The 25,554-nt window shown below is 38.3% G+C and overlaps 2 protein-coding genes across 2 annotated transcripts in view; one reads left to right on the forward strand and one right to left on the reverse strand.

Moving 5' to 3' along the window:
• The window catches only part of LOC5578675 (sodium-dependent nutrient amino acid transporter 1), an 84,532-nt gene extending 62,288 nt beyond the window's left edge, over positions 1-22,244 (forward strand). The window contains 8 exon segments of the mRNA XM_021855388.1: positions 680-876; positions 933-1,245; positions 1,349-1,598; positions 20,665-20,780; positions 20,840-21,742; positions 21,800-21,853; positions 21,856-21,893; positions 21,956-22,244. Coding sequence (XP_021711080.1) covers positions 733-876; positions 933-1,245; positions 1,349-1,598; positions 20,665-20,780; positions 20,840-21,742; positions 21,800-21,853; positions 21,856-21,893; positions 21,956-22,048 — 1,911 coding nt within the window. The 5' untranslated portion in view covers positions 680-732 and the 3' untranslated portion in view covers positions 22,049-22,244.
• LOC5563882 (6-phosphogluconolactonase) lies at positions 22,192-23,378 on the reverse strand. Its single transcript, XM_001648146.2, has 2 exons — positions 23,048-23,378; positions 22,192-22,996 (listed from the first exon to the last, which is right to left on the reverse strand). Exons 1-2 carry the CDS (start codon positions 23,169-23,171, stop codon positions 22,365-22,367), a joined length of 756 nt encoding a protein of 251 aa, XP_001648196.1. The 5' UTR covers positions 23,172-23,378; the 3' UTR covers positions 22,192-22,364.
• Positions 23,379-25,554: the final 2,176 nt, after the last annotated feature.

Genomic DNA, 25,554 nt, shown 5'->3' on the forward strand with positions numbered 1-25,554 from the left:
ATCGGTATGAGGCCGACATGCTATTTATATGATCAAAACAATATACACGATGATATTTACAAAAGTTCACAATTTTTTAATGGTACTCAAATATGCTGCCAAAAACGGATCCATTTTGTTACCAAAATCGGAGTGTGCCAAAAACGGAATCCCACTGTAGTATATAATAAAGTAAGTCTGTATGGGGTATCAACCATCTCCACAGTTCTTTGAAAGATTATTGATTACGCTTGTAGATTTGAAAGTCTATACTTACATGTCTTCTTGTATGATTTAAACAATTGTAAGACTCAAAATTCGACAGAATATATCTTCATGCGTCTATATGGGTATTAGTGTTATTTATAAATCTTCTAGAGATCACTGGTTACGCTTGTAGACTTGAAGGACTGTTTCCCATGGAGTTTGTGGCTGACCCTAGACCTAGAGCACCAAGGCAAATTAGCTCTGAGCTTGAGTGTATTTAATTTTTAGTCTATTTGACATCAATCTACAACATTTGATATGAGCTGAATTCCGAATATGAGAATTCTATTCACGTTAAATTCTTTTAACGTACCCCGATCCATCGCGTAAATGGAGGTTTCAATTTGTATGTGTGATTGAATGCGTGGATAATTAAAGCAATTCATAATTGATTCGATTCGCTGATCATGTTCCCCGTTTTCTTTTGTTTCAGAACCGGTGAAAGGAACCTAGGGCCTTCGTTTTGGCGCGCGAGACAAACTGGCGATGGAAGGTCACGAGAATAACGGATTCGTAGGGGATAGCCCCTCGATACCGGGTCAGTTCCGATGGAGTAAAACAATCGAGAATGGTACAGCAGTTCACAGCAATGGTTCCGCCGATAGAAGGAATTCTGGGAGCGGAGACTCAGTAACTTTGTAATACAATCGCCTGTCGAGTAAGGTTTTAAATGTTCTTAATTGCAGGTAGTCACACAAACAGTATTAAGTAGTTCAACACCCTCTCTGGATAATGGAGAAACGGAAGGCGCCAAAGAGCGCGATCAGTGGGGAAAAGGAATCGAGTTCCTGATGTCCTGCATAGCCATGTCCGTCGGACTTGGTAACGTGTGGCGTTTTCCCTTCATTGCTCTACAGAATGGAGGCGGTGCTTTTGTCATACCGTACATAATAGTGCTTCTACTGGTTGGTAAGCCAGTATACTACATGGAAATGATCATTGGGCAGTTCTCCAGTCGAGGCAGCGTTAAAGTGTACGACTGCGCTCCTGCTATGAGAGGTAATTTCAGAACTTATTTCACAACACACTTGTGTAAATTTTGTACATTATTTCGACCATTTTATTCAAATAAACAAACCCCCTTTTCTAAAACCACTTGAAGGCGTCGGCTATGGGCAGGTCCTCTCGATAGCGATCGTCTCCACTTACTACGCGTCGTTGATGGCCACCACGCTGAAGTATCTGTTTGAGTCGTTTCAAAAGATCCTTCCGTGGGCCACCTGCGACGATAGCTGGGCCGGTTTCTGTATCCCTTCGGGGGATGCCTCGCTTCAAAAACCCTCGAACGACACGATCGCGTCCAACGTGACCTCCGTTGTACAAATGAGTTCTTCAGCCGAATTGTACTATAAGTAAGTCCGGGTTGTCTCTGCTAATTGGCTTCTAGTAGAGGGATCTGCGTAGGCTAGTCACTAAAACTACTACATGTAGATACAAAGTACTAATATATGGAACTCATGGTTTTATTAAACACATCAAAGGTGTCGGCTTTGGACAACTATTTTCGGTAACCTCATTGATCACCTACTACTCATCGTTGATGGCACTGATCGGTCGCTACATGTACGAATCATTCAAAAGTCCTTTGCCGTGGGCTAACTGTAGACCGGAGTGGGGTACTGAGTGTGTGGATGCCACAGCTACACAGCTGGTATCAACGGAAGGTAACGGGACTGACGTACCCAAAAGGATCAGTAGTTCAGAGTTGTACTTCAAGTAAGTTTGGTTTTGTGCTGTACTGTTGTGGCGTCCAAATTGAATGATTTTCACTGCGGTCGACTCTGTATCGAAGGGACCATCGAGATAGGGAGAGATCTAGACATAGGACAAATTTTTAATGACCACTAGATTAAAAATCATTCTGTTACCAGGAAAATTAAAAACAAATAGACGTCATTTCGTCCTCGCAAATTGATTGGAACCCCCTAAATCTAGTCTAGTAAACTTTAATTATGACCATATCGAAATACGGAGAGAAAATCTGGAATGAAAATCACATGGGAATAGGGAGAAAATGAAGGGACCGAAAAAATCTTCGACATAGGGAGGGATATCGAAATGTGGAGAGTCGACTGTAGTGGTGTGTTTCTATGGTTTCTGTATGAACAATTCGAATATTAAATATCGTAAATTCGGATGAAATTGATCAGTAGGGTGAAAATGATCACCGTGTCGCACGATTTTCTTTCTTCCCAATGGAGCACAAATATTAATGTAACCTACAGTGAATGAACGTTGTTTGTCGTTATTATTGTCGAATTGTGTGTTGTGAAGTTTTTTGCGTTAAATAATGTTAATTTCTATGAAAATAATGTAAAATTTTAAAACCATCTACGGTGTAGTATTGAGGAACACCCATAAACTTTTAGTCCTAAAGAGGATTTGAATTTGGCATAAACCTGAAAGTTTGTAATGATACTTAAGATATATCCCCAAATCAGATTTCATCACCAAAACTCATACCAATTTGCTCATTCGGTTAAAAAAATTGAATTTCTGTTAGATCTCCGGAAATTCCTTAGGAAATTGCATACATTTAGGCGTTTTCCGAGAAATTCTTGAAATTTAACTATTCAATATTTCTATAAATATTGTATTGTTCAGAATTTAGAAAGCATATTCGGATTCAGGGAGCACAAATTAACTGTGTACAGTTGTTTTGAACACTAACAATAATCACATTGACAAGTGATCAATTTCACCCCGAAATGAGATCCACCGATTTTTTTTTATTTTGGAGATGTTTCTTAGCACTGAGGTGACATTTGTTAGAAAATTTCGGTACATGAGCCAATGAGGCTCACCTTCGTACTTGTATTCCTGCATTCAGTTGTTTGGTATTGTAAACATTATAGAAAACAGACAAGAAAAACCGTGAAAAATGATCAATTTCACCAAAAATTACGGTACTTCATCATAGTAGGGAAGGTGTACCGGTATTCGCCATGTACCAGTTATTTGCCACCCCAGATTATATACCGTTTTACGACATATATGGTTGACAATTGTTTAGTGTTCACTAAATTGCTTTAAGATGATACGGAAACATTCTTGGAAACCGCAAAATTTTCTCAGAAAATAATAGAAAAAAATCATTTTCCTTAAAATTTTTGCTCCTTTGCACCTATTTTTCGCCATGGTGTTCCTGATTCGCCACCCTCCATAAGAAATCAACGTAAGTGGCGAATTCAAGAACCAAAATTAAAATCGTGGTGAATACTGGTGCAAGTGGTCCAGTATTCGCCACCACCATTTTTAATACAAAAACAATGTTTCTGATTAGTTTTTATATTTTCCCTGCTGAGCATGGATTGAAAGCTTTCGTTTGATATATTGACAGTAACCAAAGGTCGTTTGATTTATGTATAAACAATATTTTTCCTTAGGGTGGTCAAAACTGGTACACCTACCCTATAGCATTATATGAAAAAAGGCCAATTTTCTCTTCCATGGAAAATTACATTCTTCTTCTTGGTATTACGTATCCACTGAGACTGCGAAAAGACGATAGCGAAACACGATAGCGAGGATCATGCTGAACGTCGGAGGACCGAGAAGTAGTAAAAGGCGTCTCCTAGCGAGTGTAGCGGTCTCTATTCTCAGGTATGGAGTCCCAGTCTGGACCGCAGCGGTAAAAACCAAGCGTAATCGGAGGATGTTGAACAGCACATTCCGACTCATGGCCATACGAGTAGCGAGCGTCTATAGGGCGATTTCATCGGAGGCAGTATGCGTTATCGCTGGCATGATGCCCATCTGCATCACCCTGGCCGAGGACGTGGAGTGTTATGAGCGAAGAGGCACCAGAAATGTGAGAAGGATCGTCAGAACGGACTCGTTGGCTAAGTAGCAGCAAGAGTGAAACAACGCGGAGAAGGGAAGGTGGACTTACCGTCTAATTCCAAATGTATCACTGTGGGTTAATAGGAAGCATGGAGAAGTGAACTTCCATCTGACGCAGTTCCTGTCCGGACACGGCTGTTTCCGGAAGTATCTGCATCGGTTCGGACATGCTTCTTCACCTTGTTGCCCGGAGTGCGAGAATGTGGAGGAAACACCGGAGCATGTAGTCTTCGAATGTCCTAGGTTCGAAGAAGTGAGGAGGGACATGCGAGGAGTCACTGTCGATAACGTTGTCGAAGAGATGTGCCGAGAAGAAGGCATCTGGAACGCTGTCGATAGCATGGTATCGAGAATAATGTCCGAGCTTCAGAGGAAGTGGCGTAGCGACCAACGATCTGCTAGCTAGAGTGAACGCATGAAAAGGAAGAATGGCTGCTCGGTTTCGAGAGATATTCCTTTGCCGGGGAACTCTCTGACGGAGTAGGCTAGATCCACCGCCGGGGACTAGCTGAGTAGACGCGGCGTTGCACCGGTCCCGGGTCGTAGGAGCACCAGTGTACCGGAATATAGGCTTCACCGGAATCGCTGGACTGACTTCGGCACCCTTCCGGTCGTCCCGTAAAAAAGTGAAGATCAGCAGTAGCAGCAGCAGCAGTAGGAGAATCGGTCTCGGGAGAACTTCCATCGCCGGGGAATTCTTCGTCGGTGTAGGCTAGGTCCACCGCCGGGGACTAGTTGAGTAGACGTGTCATAGCGCCGGTTTTAGGGTCGTCGGGGCACCAGTGAACCGGAAGCTAGGCTCCACCGGAATCGCTGGACTGACTTCGGCACCCTTCCGGTCGGCTCGAAACGTAGAAAAAGAAGAATCGGTCTCGGGAGAATTTTCACCGCCGGGGAATTCTTCGTCGGTGTAGACTAGGTCCACCGCCGGGGACTAGTCGAGTAGAGTGCGTCGGGACGCTGGTAATGGGTAGTCGAGACGCCTACGCACCGGAAGTTATGCTCAACCGGAATCGTTGGACCGACCTCGGCATCCTACCAGCTGAACAAAGAAAAGGTGAAGGTCGTCGTAACTGTGTGAGTACGCGCTCTGAATGAGTGCAGAGTAGTGTACAAACTGGAGCCGAAGGGCTCAGAATGTTGCATGTAGGTACCGTAAAACGGGGTAACTTTGATAATGCGGGTAACTTTGATAGTGCGAGACTCTCAACATACTAAACGAAATAACAAAGTTCCTGTTAATCTGTTAAGCAAAACGAATGCAAAAGTAAAGAGTATTAGTATGACACTTCATGTTAAAGCTATTTTCGTTGGAATCAAGTGCATTTGAGGATTTATATGCAAATATTGAAAATTTACAAGATTTTAGCAATTTTGAAATGCTCTCAAACAATCTGTTCTACGATCACTATTTGATGAAGTCATAATGAATTCGTCACTTATACTTGATAGCCTAGTTATAGTAGAACTCGAATTCGGTCTCAAAACCCTTAGCGAAAACTATTTTTACAAACTGGGACCATTTTTGTAATCTAAGTCAGAAATTTCCAAATAACGTTAAACGCCTAAAGGTATGCAACGCCCTATAAATGTTGCGAAATTCATTCAATTTTGTTCGATTGATGCTCCATTATGAAAGTTACCCCAAAACAGAAAACCGACTTTCGATTATATGAAAAATTATAAATCCATTAAAAATAAATCTTTTGGAAATCTATCAACTGCAATCGATAGTTAGGATACCAGTACTTGTTTTAAAAATATAAATTATAATTCTTTGAATCAGCATGCATAAATATTCAAGTTTTCTTCGAAAAAACTATCAAAGTTACCCCGTTTTACGGTACTAACAAATTGACGGGTCGCCAATGGGCGAAAATAGGTACTAACAAATTACTAACGTGAGGAGCCGAAGGGCTCAGCATGAGGCACAACGTTGAACGGTTTTAAAACTGCTAACAGGAGCCGAAGGGCTCAGCATGTAGAATAACAAATTGAAGAGGTGCGCTCAGCACGTTAGCCTCCCCTCCGAAGTAATACCGGAAGGTGGTTCCGGAGGGTCATGGTACTAAACCTAGGAGAGTGTTTTTAGTGGGGAAAGCACTTTGTGGATCCCACACCGCGCCAAAAATTACACTGGCATGAGCATGAACATATACAGGCCAGTCTATGAAGATTTTTAAACTCCTAGTTGCATGAAAAAAAAAATCCATTGAGACAGAGCTTTCATCTCAGCTGAACACTCCCACAGTTATTAACTGAGAGTGTTCTTTGCCACAGTTGCCATTCAAACCCAATCTTTGCCACAGTTGGAATCAAACCCGAGCAAAGTCGGATAACAACCGCATAACATAGTGATAACAAGATGTACATCATGATTTCATTTTATTATTTTTTGTTATCAATACGAAAACTCTTGTTATCAACGAATTTTGAGCTGTCAGATCGAGAAGGCCACCGACAGGTGAATGACGTCAAATGTTTGTTATCGTTATTCGTTCTTTATAATTAATTGATAACATAATGAGCAATCAATGAGGGGAATTGGCTGGATAACGAAACTTGTTATCAATTTGTTTCAAGTGATAACACGATGAGATATTTACATGATATCTTCAGTATAAACTTTTGTTATCACGTTTGTTATGTTGCCTGCTTATTCAACCAAAATGAAAACAAACTATGTTATCAAATGCTTGTTATCGGATAACACAACTTGTTATCTTTTTTTTACCCAACTTTGCTCGGGAACCCAGACACTTTCAGCATACCTTTACTTTGTAGCCGCGGACTTTACCAAATTGTCTAAGAAACTCCCAGATTAGATATCACATGTTTTAAAAATAAAAGCTAAGAGGATTCAGGAAAGTATGACCATATTGAGAAAATGCTTGAATCAAGACCCTAAAATGGTTATACACACAGAGGTATCGACCATGACCATTTTATTTAAACTGTTCAGTGGCATATCGGTCTGTTTGCTCTTAGTAAGAGGGAGCCTGGAGAAGAAACCAATGAATGGGTGCTAGATGGATAGGTACTGTAAGGGAGCGGCGAGAGAAATTTGTTTGAAGAGGGCATACCATATAAAACAGTATAACTTGAAAGGTTTTTTTTTATTTGGCGTGTTGTTCAAATAACACTACCAACACAACTACAGCAAAGAAATGCAAACAAATGATAAGAAGTATTCAAAAAAAAAAACTTTAATTTTATTCATTGATTAAAAAGTCAATTATGAAATGATGCGGTAAAATTTAATGATACCTTTTGTGTCCCAGAAGGTATGGGCATGACTTTACCATACTGCCATTCTGTGAGTAGTGCAGATAAAAATCTGATTTTCACACATTTTGTTCTTGCACTTATCAAGAGCAGATTGTGAATTTCGGGCGATTTTTTCGCTACCTGTTTGTTGATGGTGCTACATATCTGGAAGCTTCTTTTTTCAGTTTTGCACAAATCGCGTTATATTTGAGCGACTTAGTTGTACAAAATTTGTATTAGGTCATAAAGTACGTACAATAAAAATATGAAAAAATATATTTACCATTGCCGATATAATGAATTATCAGACTATTACTTATTTTATTGGAAATTACAAAGTTAAGTATATTAAATTTAAAGAGATACTAAAAATCCAGTTTCAGCTGTTGTCCAATTTTGAAAGGGTCAAAACTATGTCCTTGTATGTCCGTTAAAACATGTAAAAATCTGAAATTATTGTTGCCTATCCAAAGGTATAGATATTTGACACAGGTGAATTTGGAATGAATTATTGTTATGTATGTTGAAAATACCTGAAGACCTATAATTTCGTGAAGTTATCTTATTCAAATAGAAAAACTAGCGATTTTTTAGAATTCTACCATTTTGTCTAATGTTTCCTAGCAAAACCAAAAAAAAAAAATAAAAAAAAATGTTTGGAAAATCTTAGATTCAATGTACTTGAACTTGAAACACTTCGAAAGATATTGATAAAAACATTCATTACTAGTAAAGTTCCAACAAAACACAAGAGGGCCTGTGCTGGCTAAATAATAATTGATTTTCTAAAATCAAAAATTTTAATGTAAAAGGTTATTTTATCAAACAAAATTTTCACAGACAGCATTTAAAATGCCCCAAGGAAAAACACAAATATAAATATTTGTGTGGAAAAATATTGTGATTCTGGTTATCAAAGTCGTGCCCAAACTTCCTGGGACACCCTATAATCTAGTTACCATTGCCTGATAATGAATAAAAATAAAAATAAAAAAATAGTTAAAATTTGTTATTTTCGCCAAATTTAAATATAAAACTGTGTGTTGCCAAATTGGATTTCGATCTAACTTGAATCAATTTCTTTAAAAAAGAGATTGAACATTTGCCTCTTCTTAAGCGTCCGGATATTGATGCAGCACGTTAGGGGAATTCGGGGCATAATGGACACATCAAGCAAATGTTTGTTTTTAGACCATACAATGAAATTTTTAATAATTACTCCCGGCTAGTTTTCAAGTTTTATGTTAGTTCGACGTGTTACATTCATTCATGGTAATAAAAATCATATCATATGCCAGAGAAGTGAGATTGAAAATTAGGTCCGAAACAAGGCTATCAAAAAGGTATCGGGGCAAAATGAACACTTGCATGACATTTAATTATTCCAAAATATTTAATGTCTGTCAGTCGTTCAGATGTGTAAAAGGGCTCTCCCTCTATCATAAGAGCTAAAAAGAACCTTTTTGCAATTTTTCATCGTAATAGGCTGTTTTTCATCACGCCAATCTGTCATGAAACGGCCTACTTTCCTGCACTAAGTATGTAGAGTGGTAATAGTCATTACCTTACTGAAACCAGTGCTGTAATGATTCATTACGCAACGCTTTCTCATTACGCAACTGTTTTGAGTTGCGTAATGAATCATTACACAACAATTTTTCAGAAATTGTAGAATGATGGTGAATGCATTCCTATATGATTTCTGATACCCTCAAGTGGTCTTCCACGAAATTGCAAAAAATGTTGTACGTAACTCGTTGCAGAACTCGATTTTTACAGCACTCGTCGTAATTACCCTACTCGGCGAGCCTCGTAGGATAAACTTACAACTCGTGCTGTAAAAATCATCATTCTGCAACTTGTTCCGTAAACTACTATTCTGGGTTCGTTATTTTGCTCAAAAATAAGATTCTCCCACCCCCTTGCTTATATGCCAATTTAAAGCAGAGAAAAACTTTAAGTCAAATTTCAAAGACAATTGAAGCAAAATATAAACTTTTTTACCGTCAAACGTTTCAAATGCAATACAGATTTCATGCAGTGTATGAACTTTTGATGAAGTATGCGTATTCTCAGAGATTGAGGGGGTGTCCATTTCGCCCCGGGTGTTCATTATGCCCCTAATCCCCTACCAATTAAAAAAGCTTGCTTTTCGAGCAGGATTATTTTTAATTTCGAAACTGTCACTATTAAGTTAGTGTTGAAAAACAGTGTCAATTGGGATGAACCATTGAAACCAGGAAGTAAAACAACGTGGAAACTATAGATAAATTTCGGTTAAAATCCCTGCAAAATTCTGTGAAAGATTTCCTTCATTAAAAAAAATACAAGCATGTGTGTTTTGGGAACATTTTTCTCGTATACCTACTTCATAAAGAAGTTGTTAAACTTAATCTTGTGGTTTTGATTTCCAAAAAAAAAAACAAAATTATGATACAAGCCTGCTATTCAGCTTAGTGTCTTAATAGTACTTCCTCAGAAATCAACTAAGAGTTTTTTTGTCAAAGTTGCCGTTTTTTGTAGCCGCTGACGTTACCACTAGATTACATCTGAGAATATATTCAATGATAAGTTAAGAACTACAATTAATTTCGAGAGGCACATAACCTACGAGAGCTTTCATTGCTAAAGTTGCCATTTTAGCATTCGTATATCATAGGGCAGGTACGATTATACTCTATGCCCAGGAAAGTCAAGGAAATTTCCATTACGAATCGAACCCAGACACCTTCAGCATGACTTTGCTTAGTAGCCGCGGACTCTAACCACTCGGCTAAGGAAGGCTCCTTTTTCTAAGGAGTTAATCTAGGATATTTTTTTCAGAAAGTCTCTAGGAATGCTTCCAGAGTTCCTGCGGGAAGTCCTTTGTAGCTCCATCGCTAATTCCTTCAGATTTTTTTTCATGATTCCTCCAGGAATTCCTCTGAAGTTCTTCAGTCTTCCCCCGGGAAATACTGCAGAGTTCCACCGGAAAATCCTTTAGTGTTTCTTAGGGTTTTTATTCAGAGTTGATGTGGAATTCCTCCGCACTCCTTCCAGGAATTCCTTCGGAATTTCTCTATACAATCCTTCGGAGTTGCTCCAGCAATTCCTCCTGAGTTCCTCTGGAGCTCCACCGGAAACTTCTTAGCAGTTCTTCCGGACAAGTCTCCGGAGATCCACCGATAATTGCTTCGGATATAAAATACAACAAGTCTATTTATTTCTGACAGGTCCATTTTAGGTATAAATTTGGACCAATAAATGGATCACCGATGAAGTTGTCCTTACATAGGATAGCTTGACAATGTAGAATCTAAATAAAGCATAGGTACACTCTAAGAATTTCAGGAGAAGAATATTGATTTATGTTTAGAAACACTATTTTATAAGCGCTTGTCGAGGGTTGAGAGCGCTGATAAATGCATGTTAAAAGTTTTTAAGAAACTTGGAAATTCCTTTTCAACGCCAGTATGGGCAATAAGCAGAATGATTTACATCTACAGTATGGCCCATAGAAATATGCGAAAATTGTCATATGTCCTGACCACTTAGAAAGACGGCGTCTTCGTTAAAGTTGTTCATTTTAACCAAGCGGTTCGAGATATATGGCAAAAAATCATACACAGTAAGACCGTCTGGGGCAGAATCTTAAATCTCATGGCTTGAATAATGGCAGCTAACTTTGAGCTACTGAATAACTTTGCCGAAGAAGCCATCTTCCTAAATGGTCAGGATCCTGAGGTATCCGCAAAACAAAAGTTTCATGCTCACTAGCGCCACCTGGTAGTAAAATCTCAAATCTCTCAATTGATGTAATGATCGCCCTTTAGCTACTGAACATCTTTGCCGAAGACGCCATCTTTCTAAATGGTCAGGATACTGTTAAATCAGCAAAACAAAAGTTTCATGCACACTACCATTGCCTGGTGACGGAATTTCACTTGAGCAGCGTTACCAGCTAAGTTAAAATTTTGAACGCTTCATGAAAAGCTGGATAACAGTAAAAGAGTATTCCTATGTTGCTTGGCATTATATTTTTCTTTTCCGCTCAAGTTTTATGGTTTTGATCTTTTCTTAATTCTTCTTAACCAGTGTTGCCAGCCACATGAACATTTGTGCTTCGGCCGACTGTATGGCATGCAACACTTCCTTCAACTTTGGTGAACATTCGGTATCGTTATCTTTAAAATTTATTGATATCTGCCTATAACACCCCCATATAATTGGCTCTTTTGATAACAATCGAGGAGTTTGGCCATCTATCACCAGAATATGAACACTTGAATGCACATTTTGGAAAGTTCTCAATCCATGCTACAACTTTGCCAAATATCTCGGATCAGTTCAAATGATTTTTCAAAAACATGATTAAAACCCTATTTTTTACGACCGATCGTAAAACGGTTGGGATGTATATCATTCACTGGCGAATACAATGGGAATAACGCATGTGTATGCATCGGTACTCCCCTGGCCTTTATTATCAGAAAAAAATCTACATAAAATAATTGAAAGCATTTGATCATACATTGAAGCATGTTCAAATGTTTTCAATGACACATTGTAATTACAGAGTGCCATAGTTTGGCCAAAATTGCATTACTCAGCAATTAAAGTTTATGTTCTTGGATAGTACAAAGTTAGCCAGAACAGCTGTGGGATAAGCTAAATGGGCTATAACAGTATTTCATGAAAAATAATAATAGTCAAAAAAGGCTCCGTAATGCCTTACAGCCGCTTGAGCCTTTGAAAAATTAATTGATTGTAGAAGACTTTGGCAGTATGTAAGTTTCATCGAAAACATTTGGACAATTTTAGCGGTATCAGAATGGCTAATTAATCTATTTAAAATCAGTGTTTCAAATGGTTATACCTTAAAAAGGGCCTTACTCAACATTTCGTCTATCTTCTCATTCAAACCCCCCCCCCCAGAGGTTAAAAATAACTTACCCAACCAATTTTAAACCAAATTTTGATGGTATATTGCTTCTGATAATCACGGCTAATGAAACCCCGTTTAAATATCTCAGATTTCCTTTGAACTTGTGGACTTACATATTCAAAAGGGCGTTACTTCAAAACGTATCCTACGATTTATTTAAAGTTTAGCCCGAACATGCAGCTTAGCTATAAAAAAAGAATGGTGAGCACAGATTTGATGAAGATTTTTCCTGGTAATAATCATCAGGGGGGCACCGTGCATGTGGATTCACATTCACATGAGTTCACATGCCTAACTTTCAATCGTTCTTACGATTTTCGGGTGGGGAGAGGGTTTCAAGGTCTTATCACGTCAATGTAGGGGAAAAGCACCAATTTTCGACCCATTCATACGATTTTGGCCTACTTTGTATGAAAATCCGAAAATTGGCACAGATTTCTTGTAGGTCGAAAATTAGTGCTCTTCCCCTATACACTAGAAGGATTCTAGGAGAATAATATTGATATCTGTATAGAATTACAGTATACTATTTTAAAGAGGTAATAGTGGGTCGAGGTTTACGGAAACTTCAAATTTGCTTTCCAATGCAATAGATATGGCCAATACTATAGATAGTATTGGCAGTGGGTAGGAAGGTTTAAATGGTTGCCGAAGCTTTGCAGCCTAAATAATGATATGCCCGGTTTTGTAGGATTGGAGTTAAAGGACTTAAAGAATAATAAAATGAAATATATTAACCAAACTTGGGAATAAAGCTGGAGAGGGTGGATTCAACTGCGGATGGATATAAGATAGCTTGAACCAAGTTAATTTGCAAAATATAAGCTGTAAGGAATGGTACAGTTAAACCTTCTTAGTTTTGAATCTTGACGTTTTTCAGTGTCGAGGACCGGAACTTCAAACCATTTCATGCAAATATTATGGACAATATGTACCACAAAAATCAATGCATTAAAAAGCTTCTGTCGGCAAATTCTTCATTTCGGTAATTTAAGCGTCAGCACACGTAGCATTTTATGCAAACTATTTACTATTGCATTCGAAACGGCATGGAGCAAGCAACGTAATGTAGAATAGCTTAGCGCTAATCTTGGAGATGACACCATCATATAAATGTCACCAAGTACGATCAGGTTACTTCAGGTCAAATTGATGTTCAAGAGTCAAGTTGTTTTGCGGATTATAATATTTTTTTATACTGTATCTTGCAATTTGTAGAACTCTGTTTGTTGGAGCGCTGAGGGTGATTCAATCACGACACTGATATTTAGAGCAGATCAAAAGTCGGGTTTTTGTTGATCAGCTTAAACTAGAATAGATTTATTAATAATTCAATTATTTCACCATATTACACTAGTACTCAAAAATCTCAGTGCTTCTTTCCGCTGGGTTTCAAACCGCCTATCCAACTGACCTACTACTTTACTCTCATCACCGATCCCCTGTCTTTAACGTTCTTCCTGCTGGACTTTATTTAGGGTTACCGGTTGTTACTGCCAAGCTAACACTGTTTTTGTTCTGATTTAGATGTCGTAGAAGGTTTAAAAAACATCGTGAAGCAATGTGGGGCGAATGTTTGAGTAGGGCATTTATATTTGTAGCTAAGTTCAAAACAAATGTTAAAAATATCATAATGGTTCAAACGCTTTTCAAGTACCCAAGAGATATTCACGCCAAATATTATAGAAATCTTTTGAGGTTTGGTAAAGCTATAACTATTTGGTGTTTTTAGACGTGAAAATATTTTTTTAATCAAAATTCTGCTGCATGGAACTAAATGAAAATTACATCTTATTTTATTTGTTCAGTAAGGGTGTAGCTATGACGTAGCAAAGCTTATCGTAAGGATGCTTTTTATGTATATTTTTTTTAATTTCTTTATTAGTATCATTCCAAACATTACATTCATTATACCTTATATCTAGGTGTTCTTTGTTATTAGACAACACTATCATCCTAATTTGGTAAAACAAATCTAAGATTTTATTAACATTTTGTTAATAACATATTACATTTCATTTGCCGTAGCAGTTCAGATTTTTTACAGGTGAGATGATTTCACCTGCTTATAAGAGAAAAAAAGCTTTGAATATACTTAACCTAACTTAACCTAAACATATAACGCATTAATCGTGGCAATAGAAGATTGTAACGATTTTTGCCTGAAATTATTGATTATTTTATTGGACATTTGTTCCAATGTTTCAACATTGGATATTCTATGTAACTCATTGGTACTATACCAGGGAGGAAGCCTAAGAATCATTTTCAAAATTTTAAGGTACCCCGGGGCAAGTGAGAATCCGGGGTAAGTGGGGCGTTTCGTCATAGCTCAACTAGGAAAAGTTTTTCATGGGGGTATTCTTCTAGAAAGTTGAAGATATAATGACAAAGAATGTATTTAGTACAAAACATATTGTTATTTTTATTACCATGTAGTTCATGTAACAGTTGTCAGGTCAGCGCCATTTTCAACTTGCATGACAAATTGTGACACGTTTCATGTCTTCCATTGACTAGCAAAAAATAAATGTGTTTTAATTCGAATTTCCATCGGTAAGCCATAATTCTCAGTATTATTACAAGCTGCTAACGATAAACCAGTATTTTGTTATCATTTCATATGAAATTTTCGATGGTCTATCTTACCCCAAAATATATTTGTACCTGGGGTAAGGGGGACCTATCAAAACAAAAACCAGAATCAAAACTTTTCGTACACGTTTCATACATTTTGCTAGAGAGTAGCACTAAAACATTCAAACAAATGATTTTTATCAAAAAAGGTCAACCTTAAATTACGTAATTGCATAAGAGGGAGAAGAAAAGTGTTATTATTCTTTATTTTTTAATTAATTTTTTATTTTTGAAATACGACTTCAAAATTGAACAAACACACAGCTGAAATTTGAAATGCATCATAAGAACGATTACTATTCTATGTTAATTGAACTTTATTTGTTATTTCTACCAAATTAAGTAGTGATGGAAAACAATTCCATCCCATAAGGTGGTTTTCTGCCATGCATATAAATAATAACAAAACATATTTATAATTTCGTCAATTATTGATTGTTTATGGGCTACATTTTAATCAACAACTTATAAATGATATATTTTGAACATGTTTAATTCCTCTTTACGCTTTTATTGAGGAATTTTCAGTTAATATTAAATGTGAGGTGACATACTATTAATTAAAGGGTTTCTTCCTAAAACGTAACGTATTTTATGGTTGATCCCTTATGTACATAAAATATGTACTTAAAATTAAAAATCTATGACTTATCAATCCTATTATTATAATGGTTGACTTACTGATGTGGATTGACGCATGAAACTGGATGTGTCCCACTTGCCCCGCTTAGCGAGGTAAATGCGTCCATTGGCTCATTCTAAAACTTTCTTCCAAGGTTTTCACAATTTCAAAATTATTCGATTAGTGTCATGCACACACCAGCAAATAATTTGCCAAAAGGTGATTGTGTTGTTGGATTTGAAAAATATTGGCATTTGAAAATTTTATTGAACAATTTGTTTGAACTATCGTTTTTTTCGTTCCCACTTGCCCCGCGGTACCTTATTTTGAATTCTCTGCAGAGCTTTCTTCCTGGTATTACAACAGCTAGTCCATATTGGTACAGCATACAACATGGCTGGCCTGAAAATTTGTTTGAATATCAAAAGCTTGTTCTTAAGACAAAGTTTTGATTTTCTATTAATAAGTGGATAGAGACATTTTACATATTTGTTACATTTGGCTTGAATGATTTTTGAAAGTTAAATTCTTATCTAGCATGAGCCCTAGATACTTAACTTCATCTGACCAATTTATTTAAACCCCTCTCATCGTGACAACATGTCTACTTGAAGGTTTCAAATAAAGAGCATTTGGTTTATGTGGGAATATTATTAGTTGAGTTTTGGAAGCATTAGGAGAAATCTTCCATTTTTGCAAGTATGAAGAAAAAATATCCAAACTTTTTTGCAATCGACTACAGATGACACGCAGGCTTCGTCCTTTGGCGGAGAGGCATGTGTCATCCGCAAATAAAGATTTTTGACATCCCTGAGGTAACTCAGGTAAGTCAGATGTGAAAATATTGCATAATATTGGTCCCAAAATGCTGCCTTGGGGAACACCAGCTCTTACAGGAAGTCTTTCAGATCTGGAGTTCTGATAATTAACCTGAAGTGTACGATTTGACAGATAACTTTGAATTATTCTAACAATGTATGTTGGAAAATTAAAATTTTTCAATTTTACAATCAAACTTTCATGCCAAACACTGTCGAATGCTTTGTCTATGTCTAGAAGAGCAAGACCAGTAGAGTAGCCTTCAGATTTGTTGGAACGGATCAAATTTGTTACACGTAAAAGTTGATGAGTGGTCGAATGTTCATGGCGGAATCCGAACTGTTCATTGACAAAAATTGAATTTTCGTTGATGTGGGCCATCATTCTGTTCAAAATAACCTTTTCAAAAAGTTTACTCATGGAGGAAAGCGAACTGATTGGACGATAGCTAGAAGCTTCTGCAGGATTTTTGTCTGGTTTCAAAATTGGAACAACCTTAGCATTTTTCCATTTGTCAGGAAAATATGCTAATTGAAAACATTTGTTAAGTATATCAACTAAAAATGATAAGCTACTTTCTGGCAGTTTCTTGATGAGGATGTAGAAAATTCCATCATCGCCAGGAGCTTTCATATTTTTGATTTTTTTAATAATAGTTCTCACTTCTTCCGAATCAGTCTCCCAGGCATTTTCGAAAACGTTCTCTTGATTGAGAATATTTTCGAACTCCTGAGTAACTTGATTTTCAATTGGACTATTCATTCATTTATTTAGTTAACATCTACACAGATAACGCTGAATCAACAATTTCACGCCACAATACTCGGTTCGTGGCCGCATCTCTCCATTCTCGGTTCTGCCCCACGCTCGCCAAATCGATACGCACTTGATCCGCCCACCTAGCTCGCTGCGCTCCACGCCTTCTTGTACCAACCGGATCCGACGCGAATACCATCTTTGCAGGGTTGCTGTCCGGCATTCTTGCAACATGCCCTGCTCATCGTATCCTTCCAGCTTTGGCCACCTAGACAACCAGAAATCGCATGAAAGTTCACGTCACAACTCGTTTATTCATACTAATTACATCAAACTCGCAAAACACCGTGGATAAACTCGTCAGATTGATGAGCTTCCTCGCATAAAACACTTCTTTTCTGAGTTCATTTGTACATTTTGTTTCGTCTCGTACACTCGTACAAAGTAAGTCAAATCAATTCGTAGCAGTTGTCAAATCATCATTTGTTATCATAAGCTAAGTCGCATAAGATCACAGGTTAGTTCTGTAGAATATTTTTACACTCGCATTGTATGTTATTATGCATCACATAATATATGCACGCATATCGCCTCCACTTTTGTACGTAGAAGGCCTTTTCGCGACATCTTATAAGTGAAATGTGTATGTGCAACAGGCCTCCAGGTGATTTCGTTATACGTACATTTTGGTTGTCTGGGCACCTTCTGGATTCTGGGTTCGCCGTAGAGTTGGGCGAGCTCGTGGTTCATCCTTCGCCGCCACACACGTTCTCCTGCACACCGCCGAAGATCGTCCTAAGCACCCGACGTTCGAAGACTCCAAGTGCTTGCAGGTCCTCCTCGAGCATCGTCCACGTTTCATGCCCGTAGAGGACTACCGGCCTTATGAGCGTTTTGTACAAGGTACATTTGGTGCGGGCGTGTATCTTTTTTGACCGCAGCTTCTTCTGGAGGCCATAGTAGGCCCGACTTCCATTGATGATGCGCCTCCGTATTTCACGGCTAACGTTATTGTCAGCCGTCAGCAAGGATCCAAGGTAGACGAACTCGTCGACCACCTCGAAAGTATCCCCGTCTATCGTAACACTGCTACCTAGGCGAGCCCTGTCGCGCTCGGCCCTACCAGCTAGCATGTACTTTGTCTTGGCCGCATTCACCACCAGTCCAACTTTTGCTGCCTCGCGTTTCAGGCGGGTGTACAGGTCTGCCACCTTTTCAAATGTTCGGCCGACGATGTCCATATCATCCGCGAAGCAAACAAATTGACTAGATCTCGTAAAAATCGTACCCCGGCTGTTAAGCCCGGCTCTCCGCATAACACCTTCTAGCGCAATATTGAACAACAGGCACGAAAGTCCATCACCTTGTCGTAGTCCCCGGTGGGATCCAAACGAACTGGAAGGTTCGCCTGAAACCTTCACACAATTTTGCACACCTTCCATCGTCGCTCTTATCAGTCTCGTGAGCTTCCCGGGAAAGCTGTTCAATTGGACTAGTAAGTCCTAAATTAAAATTGTGCGCACTTTCAAACTGCATAGCAAGTTTTTGAGCTTTTTCGCAATTAGTTAGTAATAATTTGTTTTCCTCTTTCAATGCCGGTATTGGCTTCTGAGGTTTTTTCAAGATTTTAGATAATTTCCAAAAGGGCTTAGAGCCAGGATCCAACTGAGAAATTTTATTTTCAATTTTTTTTTTCCTAAATCTGCAAAACGTTTCTTGATTTCTTTCTGCAAATCCTGCCATATAATTTTCATAGCAGGATCACGAGTGCGTTGAAATTGCCTTCTCCTCACGTTTTTAAGACGGATCAAGAGTTTAAGATCATCGTCTATAATCACGGATTCAAATTTTACTTCACATTTTGGAATTGCAATGCTCCTGGCTTCAACAATGAAATTTGTTAAAGTTTCAAGAGCATTGTCAATATCAATTTTAGTTTCTAAAGAAATGTTAACGTCAAGATTAGAGTCAACATACGTTTCATATATATTCCAGTCGGCTCGTAAATAATTGAAAGTGGAGTTGATAGGATTGAGAATCGCTTCATGGGATATTTGAAATGTAAGAGGGACATGATCAGAATCAAAATCAGCATGAGTAACTAATTGGCTACAAAGATGACTAGAGTCGGTTAAGACCAAGTCAATCGTAGATGGATTTCTAGATGAGGAAAAACATGTAGGGCTATCAGGATATTGAATTGAGAAATATCCTGAAGAGCACTCATCAAATAAAATTCTGCCGTTGGAATTACTTTGAGAATTATTCCATGACCGATGTTTGGCGGTTAAAGTCACCAATGACAAAAAATTTTGACTTATTGCAATTTTCGCAAGTCAGTTTGGAGCAAATTAACTTGCTGTCCAGAGCAATGAAAAGGCAAATAGGCAGCTATGAAAGTATATTTACCAAACTGTGTTTCAACAGAAACACCTAAAGTTTCAAAAACTTTAGTTTCAAATGACGTAAACAGTTGATGTTTTATACGCCTATGAATGATGATTGCAACTCCCCCACATGCCCCATCAAGTCGATCATTACGATAAACAAAAAAGTTAGGATCTTTTTTTTAGTTTGGATCCAGGTTTTAAATAAGTTTCGGTAATAACTGCTATATGCACGTTATTAGCTGTTACCATTCAGAGAACGAGCATTCCAATTTAAAATATTTAAATTATTATTTGGATCCATTAGAAAAACGTAATCCAATAACAATTCGATTTGTAAATTTTACACCTACTTGGACTGCTTCAGTCATAGTGGTGGCTTTGAACATTTTTTTATGTGTATTAGTTTTTGCATTAATGTTTAATAATAATTTTTGGCCCATAGTGGAGCAGAAGTTAGTATCAGCGGGGTAAAAGTTCATGTCATATATTATTTAATGGAAAAAAAAATGTAAATTACCAAAAATCTACATAAAACTTTTGAAAATAGCGAATTGAGCCTGATAGCGCAAACAAAAAAAAACTTAACAAAATGGCACGTTTAACTTCAGTTTTGCGAAAAACTACTATTATTAGTATACCAACATTACCGACTTTTTTCCCTGTACAATTTCGATGATTCTTGCAATCACGGAGTAGCAACTACGAATTTTACGGTCATTAATGCTCATGCTCATGCTATAAACTTTGAAGGGCTTATGCAGTCTCAATTTTCCTCCGAATTAGTTCAAATTTTAGGAGGACACTCAGAATGATCTTGAATCGGATGAGCGGTGTGGAGCAAAAACTGATTTTTTGAACCACTCTAATACAATATGTTGAAGATTCGTTTTGCGGTCTTTATTCGTTCTCAACTATTACAGAACTTTTGCCCCACCTTACTCTATTAAAAATCTTTTGACGAGTAACTGAACATCAACTAATCATGTATCTAGGTCACGATAGGAAATTGGTAAAGACAAAAAGTTACTGGCAGTCTTAACACATTCATAAACAGGAATTTATTTGGTGGTTTAGTAGTATAATAACTTTTATAGACACTTTTTGATGTTATATGTTAAATTAATAATAAATACCCTTACTAAACGAAATTATTTCCGCAGACGTGTGGTTCTAAAAGAGATCGACAGCATCGATGATGGAATTGGCCTTCCAGACTGGCAGCTCACTTTGTTTCTATGCCTGTCATGGTCCATCGTTCTGCTAATCCTGATCAAGGGTGAGATTTAGCCAACATCTCATGACTTGACGCTTTATAACCCCGAATTCCATCAACAGGTGTTCGAAGTGCCGGAAAGGTATCCTACTTCTTGGCCTTGTTCCCGTATGTCGTCATGGGCATCCTGCTGGTACGCGCCTGCACGCTTCCAGGTGCCATCAACGGTATCGTCTACTTCCTCAAGCCCCAGTGGGACAAGATCCTGGACCCGAAGGTTTGGTACGCCGCCGTTACTCAGTGCTTCTTTTCGCTATCGATCTGCTTCGGTAACATTATCATGTACTCGTCGTACAACAAGTTTCGCCATAACGTTCATCGGGATGCCACCATCGTGACCACAATTGATACATTCACTTCCCTGTTGGCTGGATGTACGATCTTCGGGATTCTCGGACATTTGGCGCATGTCGTTGGCAGCAAGGACGTCGGATCGGTAGTGAAGCCAGGTGCTGGGTTGGCGTTCATTTCCTATCCGGAAGCGATTGCGAAGTTTGACGTCGTACCGCAAGCGTTTTCGGTGCTGTTCTTCCTGATGTTGTTTGTGCTAGGAATCGGAAGTAACGTAGCGATGACGTCATGTGTGATGACCGTGATCCGGGATCAGTTCCCAAAGGTGAAGAACTGGCACGCAGCTACGGTGATTGCGCTTTGTGGAGTAGGTTTGGGAAGCATCTACGTTACTCCTGGCGGACAGTACATTCTGACTCTGGTTGATCACTTTGGGGCGTCCTTCATCGCGCTGGTTCTAGCGATTGCTGAGCTGATCACTATTGGATGGATCTACGGAGTGGACAGGCTGTGTAAAGACGTGGAATTCATGCTGGGCATTCGACCGAATTTGTACTGGCGATTGTGTTGGAAGTGGATAACTCCATTGCTGATGGCAGCCATCTTGATTTACAATCTCATATCGTTGGAGCCGTTGACTTATCAGGGCTATGTCTATCCAACGATCGCCTATGGTGAGTTCCATTATCATTATAATACCTACAGTTTCTAACCACAACACAAATTTACAGATTTCGGCTGGTCTATTGCTGCATTTGGACTTTTGCAATTGCCCATTTGGGGACTTACGCTATTTTAAAACAAGATGGAAAGAGCTGGACTGAAGTAAGTATTTAAAGAACTAATGGAGTTTAACATTTTTAATAATCCCGAACCCTGCATTTCAGAAATTGACCAACGCCTTCCGACCGTCGAAAAATTGGGGACCTATCGATGCGAACCTTAACCAAGAGTACAAAAAATTCATCAATGAAGACTGATGAACCATTTTTGGTGCGACATGTTGCCAAGGGAGTGCTGCCAATGGATGAAAATGGCTCAACAAAGCTGATGATTTGCCCAAGTGCTAAAAAGTATTACTAAAAAGATATGATTTGTGATATACATATGGAAAACTCGTGTATTATGATGTAATATAATTTATTTTACTTTTACGACAATAAACAATAAAAAAGAGATGATTTCTTATCACAAAATCCTGTACGATACATTTGTGCACTGGTGAAAAGCTGCTTTCAATGATTGATCTCAAAAGGCACTTAAATCTGTGTAGTAAAATGCCATCTATTTCAAAATTCAGGCCTTAGCCTTACGACTTGGGTTTCCGTCGATCTTGCTGGCAGCTCCATCGCACGCTACGAAAATCAAATGTCCGTTTTTGGGATCCACCCTGGTCACCGGGAGAGACTGATCTTTGTCCACCAAAATTCTTCGCAAAATGTCCGCCTTCGACTCACCCTGTGAGCCGAACAAGCAAACCTTCGCGTTGTTGATAAGCGGGTAAGTCATCGTTACTCGCTTCGGCGGTGGTTTCGGAGAATTCTCAATCGGTGCGATCAATTTTTCTTCCTCCTCCAACAAGGGATGCCCGGGAAAGAGCGAAGCCGTGTGGCCGTCTGGTCCGATTCCTAAAATCAGCAAATCGAACGACGGAATTTCCTTTGAATTCTCCAAACCAAACGCATTGCGAATGGTTTTCTCGTAATCTGCGGCTGCCTCAGCCGGGTTCAGATTACAGTTGACCGGGAAGAAAGCCGTCTTGGGGAACTCAGGATGACAATCCAGCAGATCCCGCTTGTAGACACCGTACGTCGATTCTTTGTCATCTTCCGGAACAATCCGTTCGTCACATAGGAAGATTTGCCATTTGCTGAAATCTGAGCGCAAATCGTGCATACCCTCGGATAGCACATTCGCGATCGATCCGCCTGAAAAGACTTTTAGTAATTCTGCCTATCACAAAACTCAATCTCCCTCACCTGACACTCCAAGCCGGAACACGTCCTGCTTCTTGAGCGTTTCATTGGCGGTCATTTCCAACAGGCCGAGAATTTCATCGCAGATTGCGTCTCCGACGCGATAGAAATCCAAACTCGCAGACATTTTCCAGCACTTGGGAAGCAATCGTTTGAAACGGGAATAAATTTTAACGGAAGGTCAAACTCTAGCGAAACGTTGAAAAGTGTTTCAAAAACACGAATGACCGTGGAACGGCAAAAGGGATGATGTCAGTCTTGATGAATGAAGTGTGTGCACTCTGCGTCAGCGATGTTGCTACTGATAGTTATCGGCGGCTTTTCAGGAATAAACATTTAACATCGATGACAGTAAATATTCAAAGGGAACTGAGAAGGAGGTGGCTTAAAATGTCTTATTGAATGCAATGTTTCATTCAGCTTTGTACGATACAGTAGTTCCTCCATGACAGCTCTTTCCACTTCATGATGTTTCCAGAGCTGCAAAACAAAATTCGATAAACCGTCCAAAGGAGGCATCTTGCTATTAACATTTGGAATCTACTTTAAGGTAGTATAAGACTCGAAGTTTTCAAAATTTGTGGTTCCTTGGAACTATTTTTTAAACACGTCTGAATTGTATATGAAAATTCTCTTTGAATCGCCCTTCGTTAAATTTTACTTTAAGTTGAGCTGTCATTATTGGCTGATAAACTTCGTCATTTTCAAAAGCTAATTCAAAATCATACAAGGTCGGTGGGAAACTTTTAAAGGACATCGATGCCTGACAGGTTCAGTAACTTATTTGTGAACCATGTTTTTTTACAAAATGGCTAAATTATGAAATTGGGGAATATTGTCAACTATTTTTCTATTGTTTGGTGGTCCATACCCTTAAAATGATATCTTTTAATCAGATATATTTACAGTGGCCCAATTTCATATTCGTACAGGACACTGGCGTCCCATCAAGTTGATAAAAAACTATTAAATGATATATTGAGTTTGAAATGCTTTATCTATATTGATGGCCATAGGTGTCATGTATTATTTAACAGTCATAAAATGTTTCCATTTGCATTCATCTTTGGATTAATGGCAAAGTATTGAATTTGTGTCTAAAATACACCCAATCCCAAGGTATCTAGAAGGGAGGTAGCCCAATGTGTCAGATTTCCCATTCCGCCATTTTAAAATGCCAAGTGACAGTTGACGAGTTTGTTTTGGTTGTTTGGATATCAGATGCATGGCGTGACAAAGTAGGTATAGAATGTTTCTTTTACACCCACATCTGTGTGGTATACGCGGCAAAGTATCTGAATTTACTTCACTGTGTAATGCACTGATAGTAGAATGACTTAACTTACGAGATAAAGTTACAAAAATACAACCGTCATCGTCAGACGGTGACACCGTGGCGCATCCTCTCTTTCATCGGTAGACAATCGGTGGTGGGTGGCTCTCACCCGCTGCACTACTCGAAATTTCCACATTTACATGCATTACATGCAATTGTAAACCAATTTTTCAAATAATCTGCTTTTCTTCGACACAAAAAACCGGAATACTACATTAAAGACGAAAATTTGATTCGCGACAAAATGCTGGAAAAATGTTTCACTTCACTGTGTTTATGTTTGTTGGAATAAACATTCCCTAACAACCCCATAGAAACGGTTGAGTACACAAACCCACCAGCTAGCCAACTCGCCTGCTGTCACTTCCGTCTTCCCCGCAGCTAACCACACCGCGCACCCACTGACTGCTAAGATCGGTAAACCTGTCATTATAATAATCTTGCCCAATCCCATATTTGTACACTAGGGTGCGGCTTATTTTTCAAAAGTTCTCAAACCCTAAAATTCGTGTGCTCTACTGAATTTAAATCACAATAAAAGAGAAACCTCAAAATCTGAGCCAAAAATATTGAAATTTAGAGGTGGCGCAGGTGTCTTGAAGGTGAATTTTCAAGTTATAAAATATGACGTTCAGTGAAGTTATCATAATTTTGGTATGTTTCAACCGATTTTGAAACTTTGAGCAGCATTATCTTTCAAATTAAATTTATGAAAACTTTGTGAAACATCGAAATTGTCTAAAATCAAAACTTTTCTAAGTTAAAAATACTTTTATCCAAATTTTTCCTCATCATTAAAACTCAATCGATTCCGAATCTTTATACATGTTTTTGAAGCAAATTTAGTTGATTGTAAACTGTTCATAGAACACATTTTTCTAAAAAATAATTTTGACTTGGGTATTCAACAAAAACTACCCAAAACATGTTTTTTTAATGAAAAAATCAAATTTCTTTGGATTATTTAAGTTTTTTGCCGGAAATTGCATTTTTTGTATAAAACTTGAATATATAAAGCGTCTTGCCTTAATTACGAGTTGAATAGTGCATATATTTTTTAACATATGCAAACATAATTTTGTTGAACAATTATTTAAAAATTGTTTCAAAGTCCTTCTCGAAGTTTTAACAAATGAGAAAAACCAGTTTCAGCTTTAGAGATAATATTTAACTG

The sequence above is a fragment of the Aedes aegypti genome, chromosome 3, assembly GCF_002204515.2.
Source record: "Aedes aegypti strain LVP_AGWG chromosome 3, AaegL5.0 Primary Assembly, whole genome shotgun sequence".
Taxonomy (NCBI): domain Eukaryota; kingdom Metazoa; phylum Arthropoda; class Insecta; order Diptera; family Culicidae; genus Aedes; species Aedes aegypti.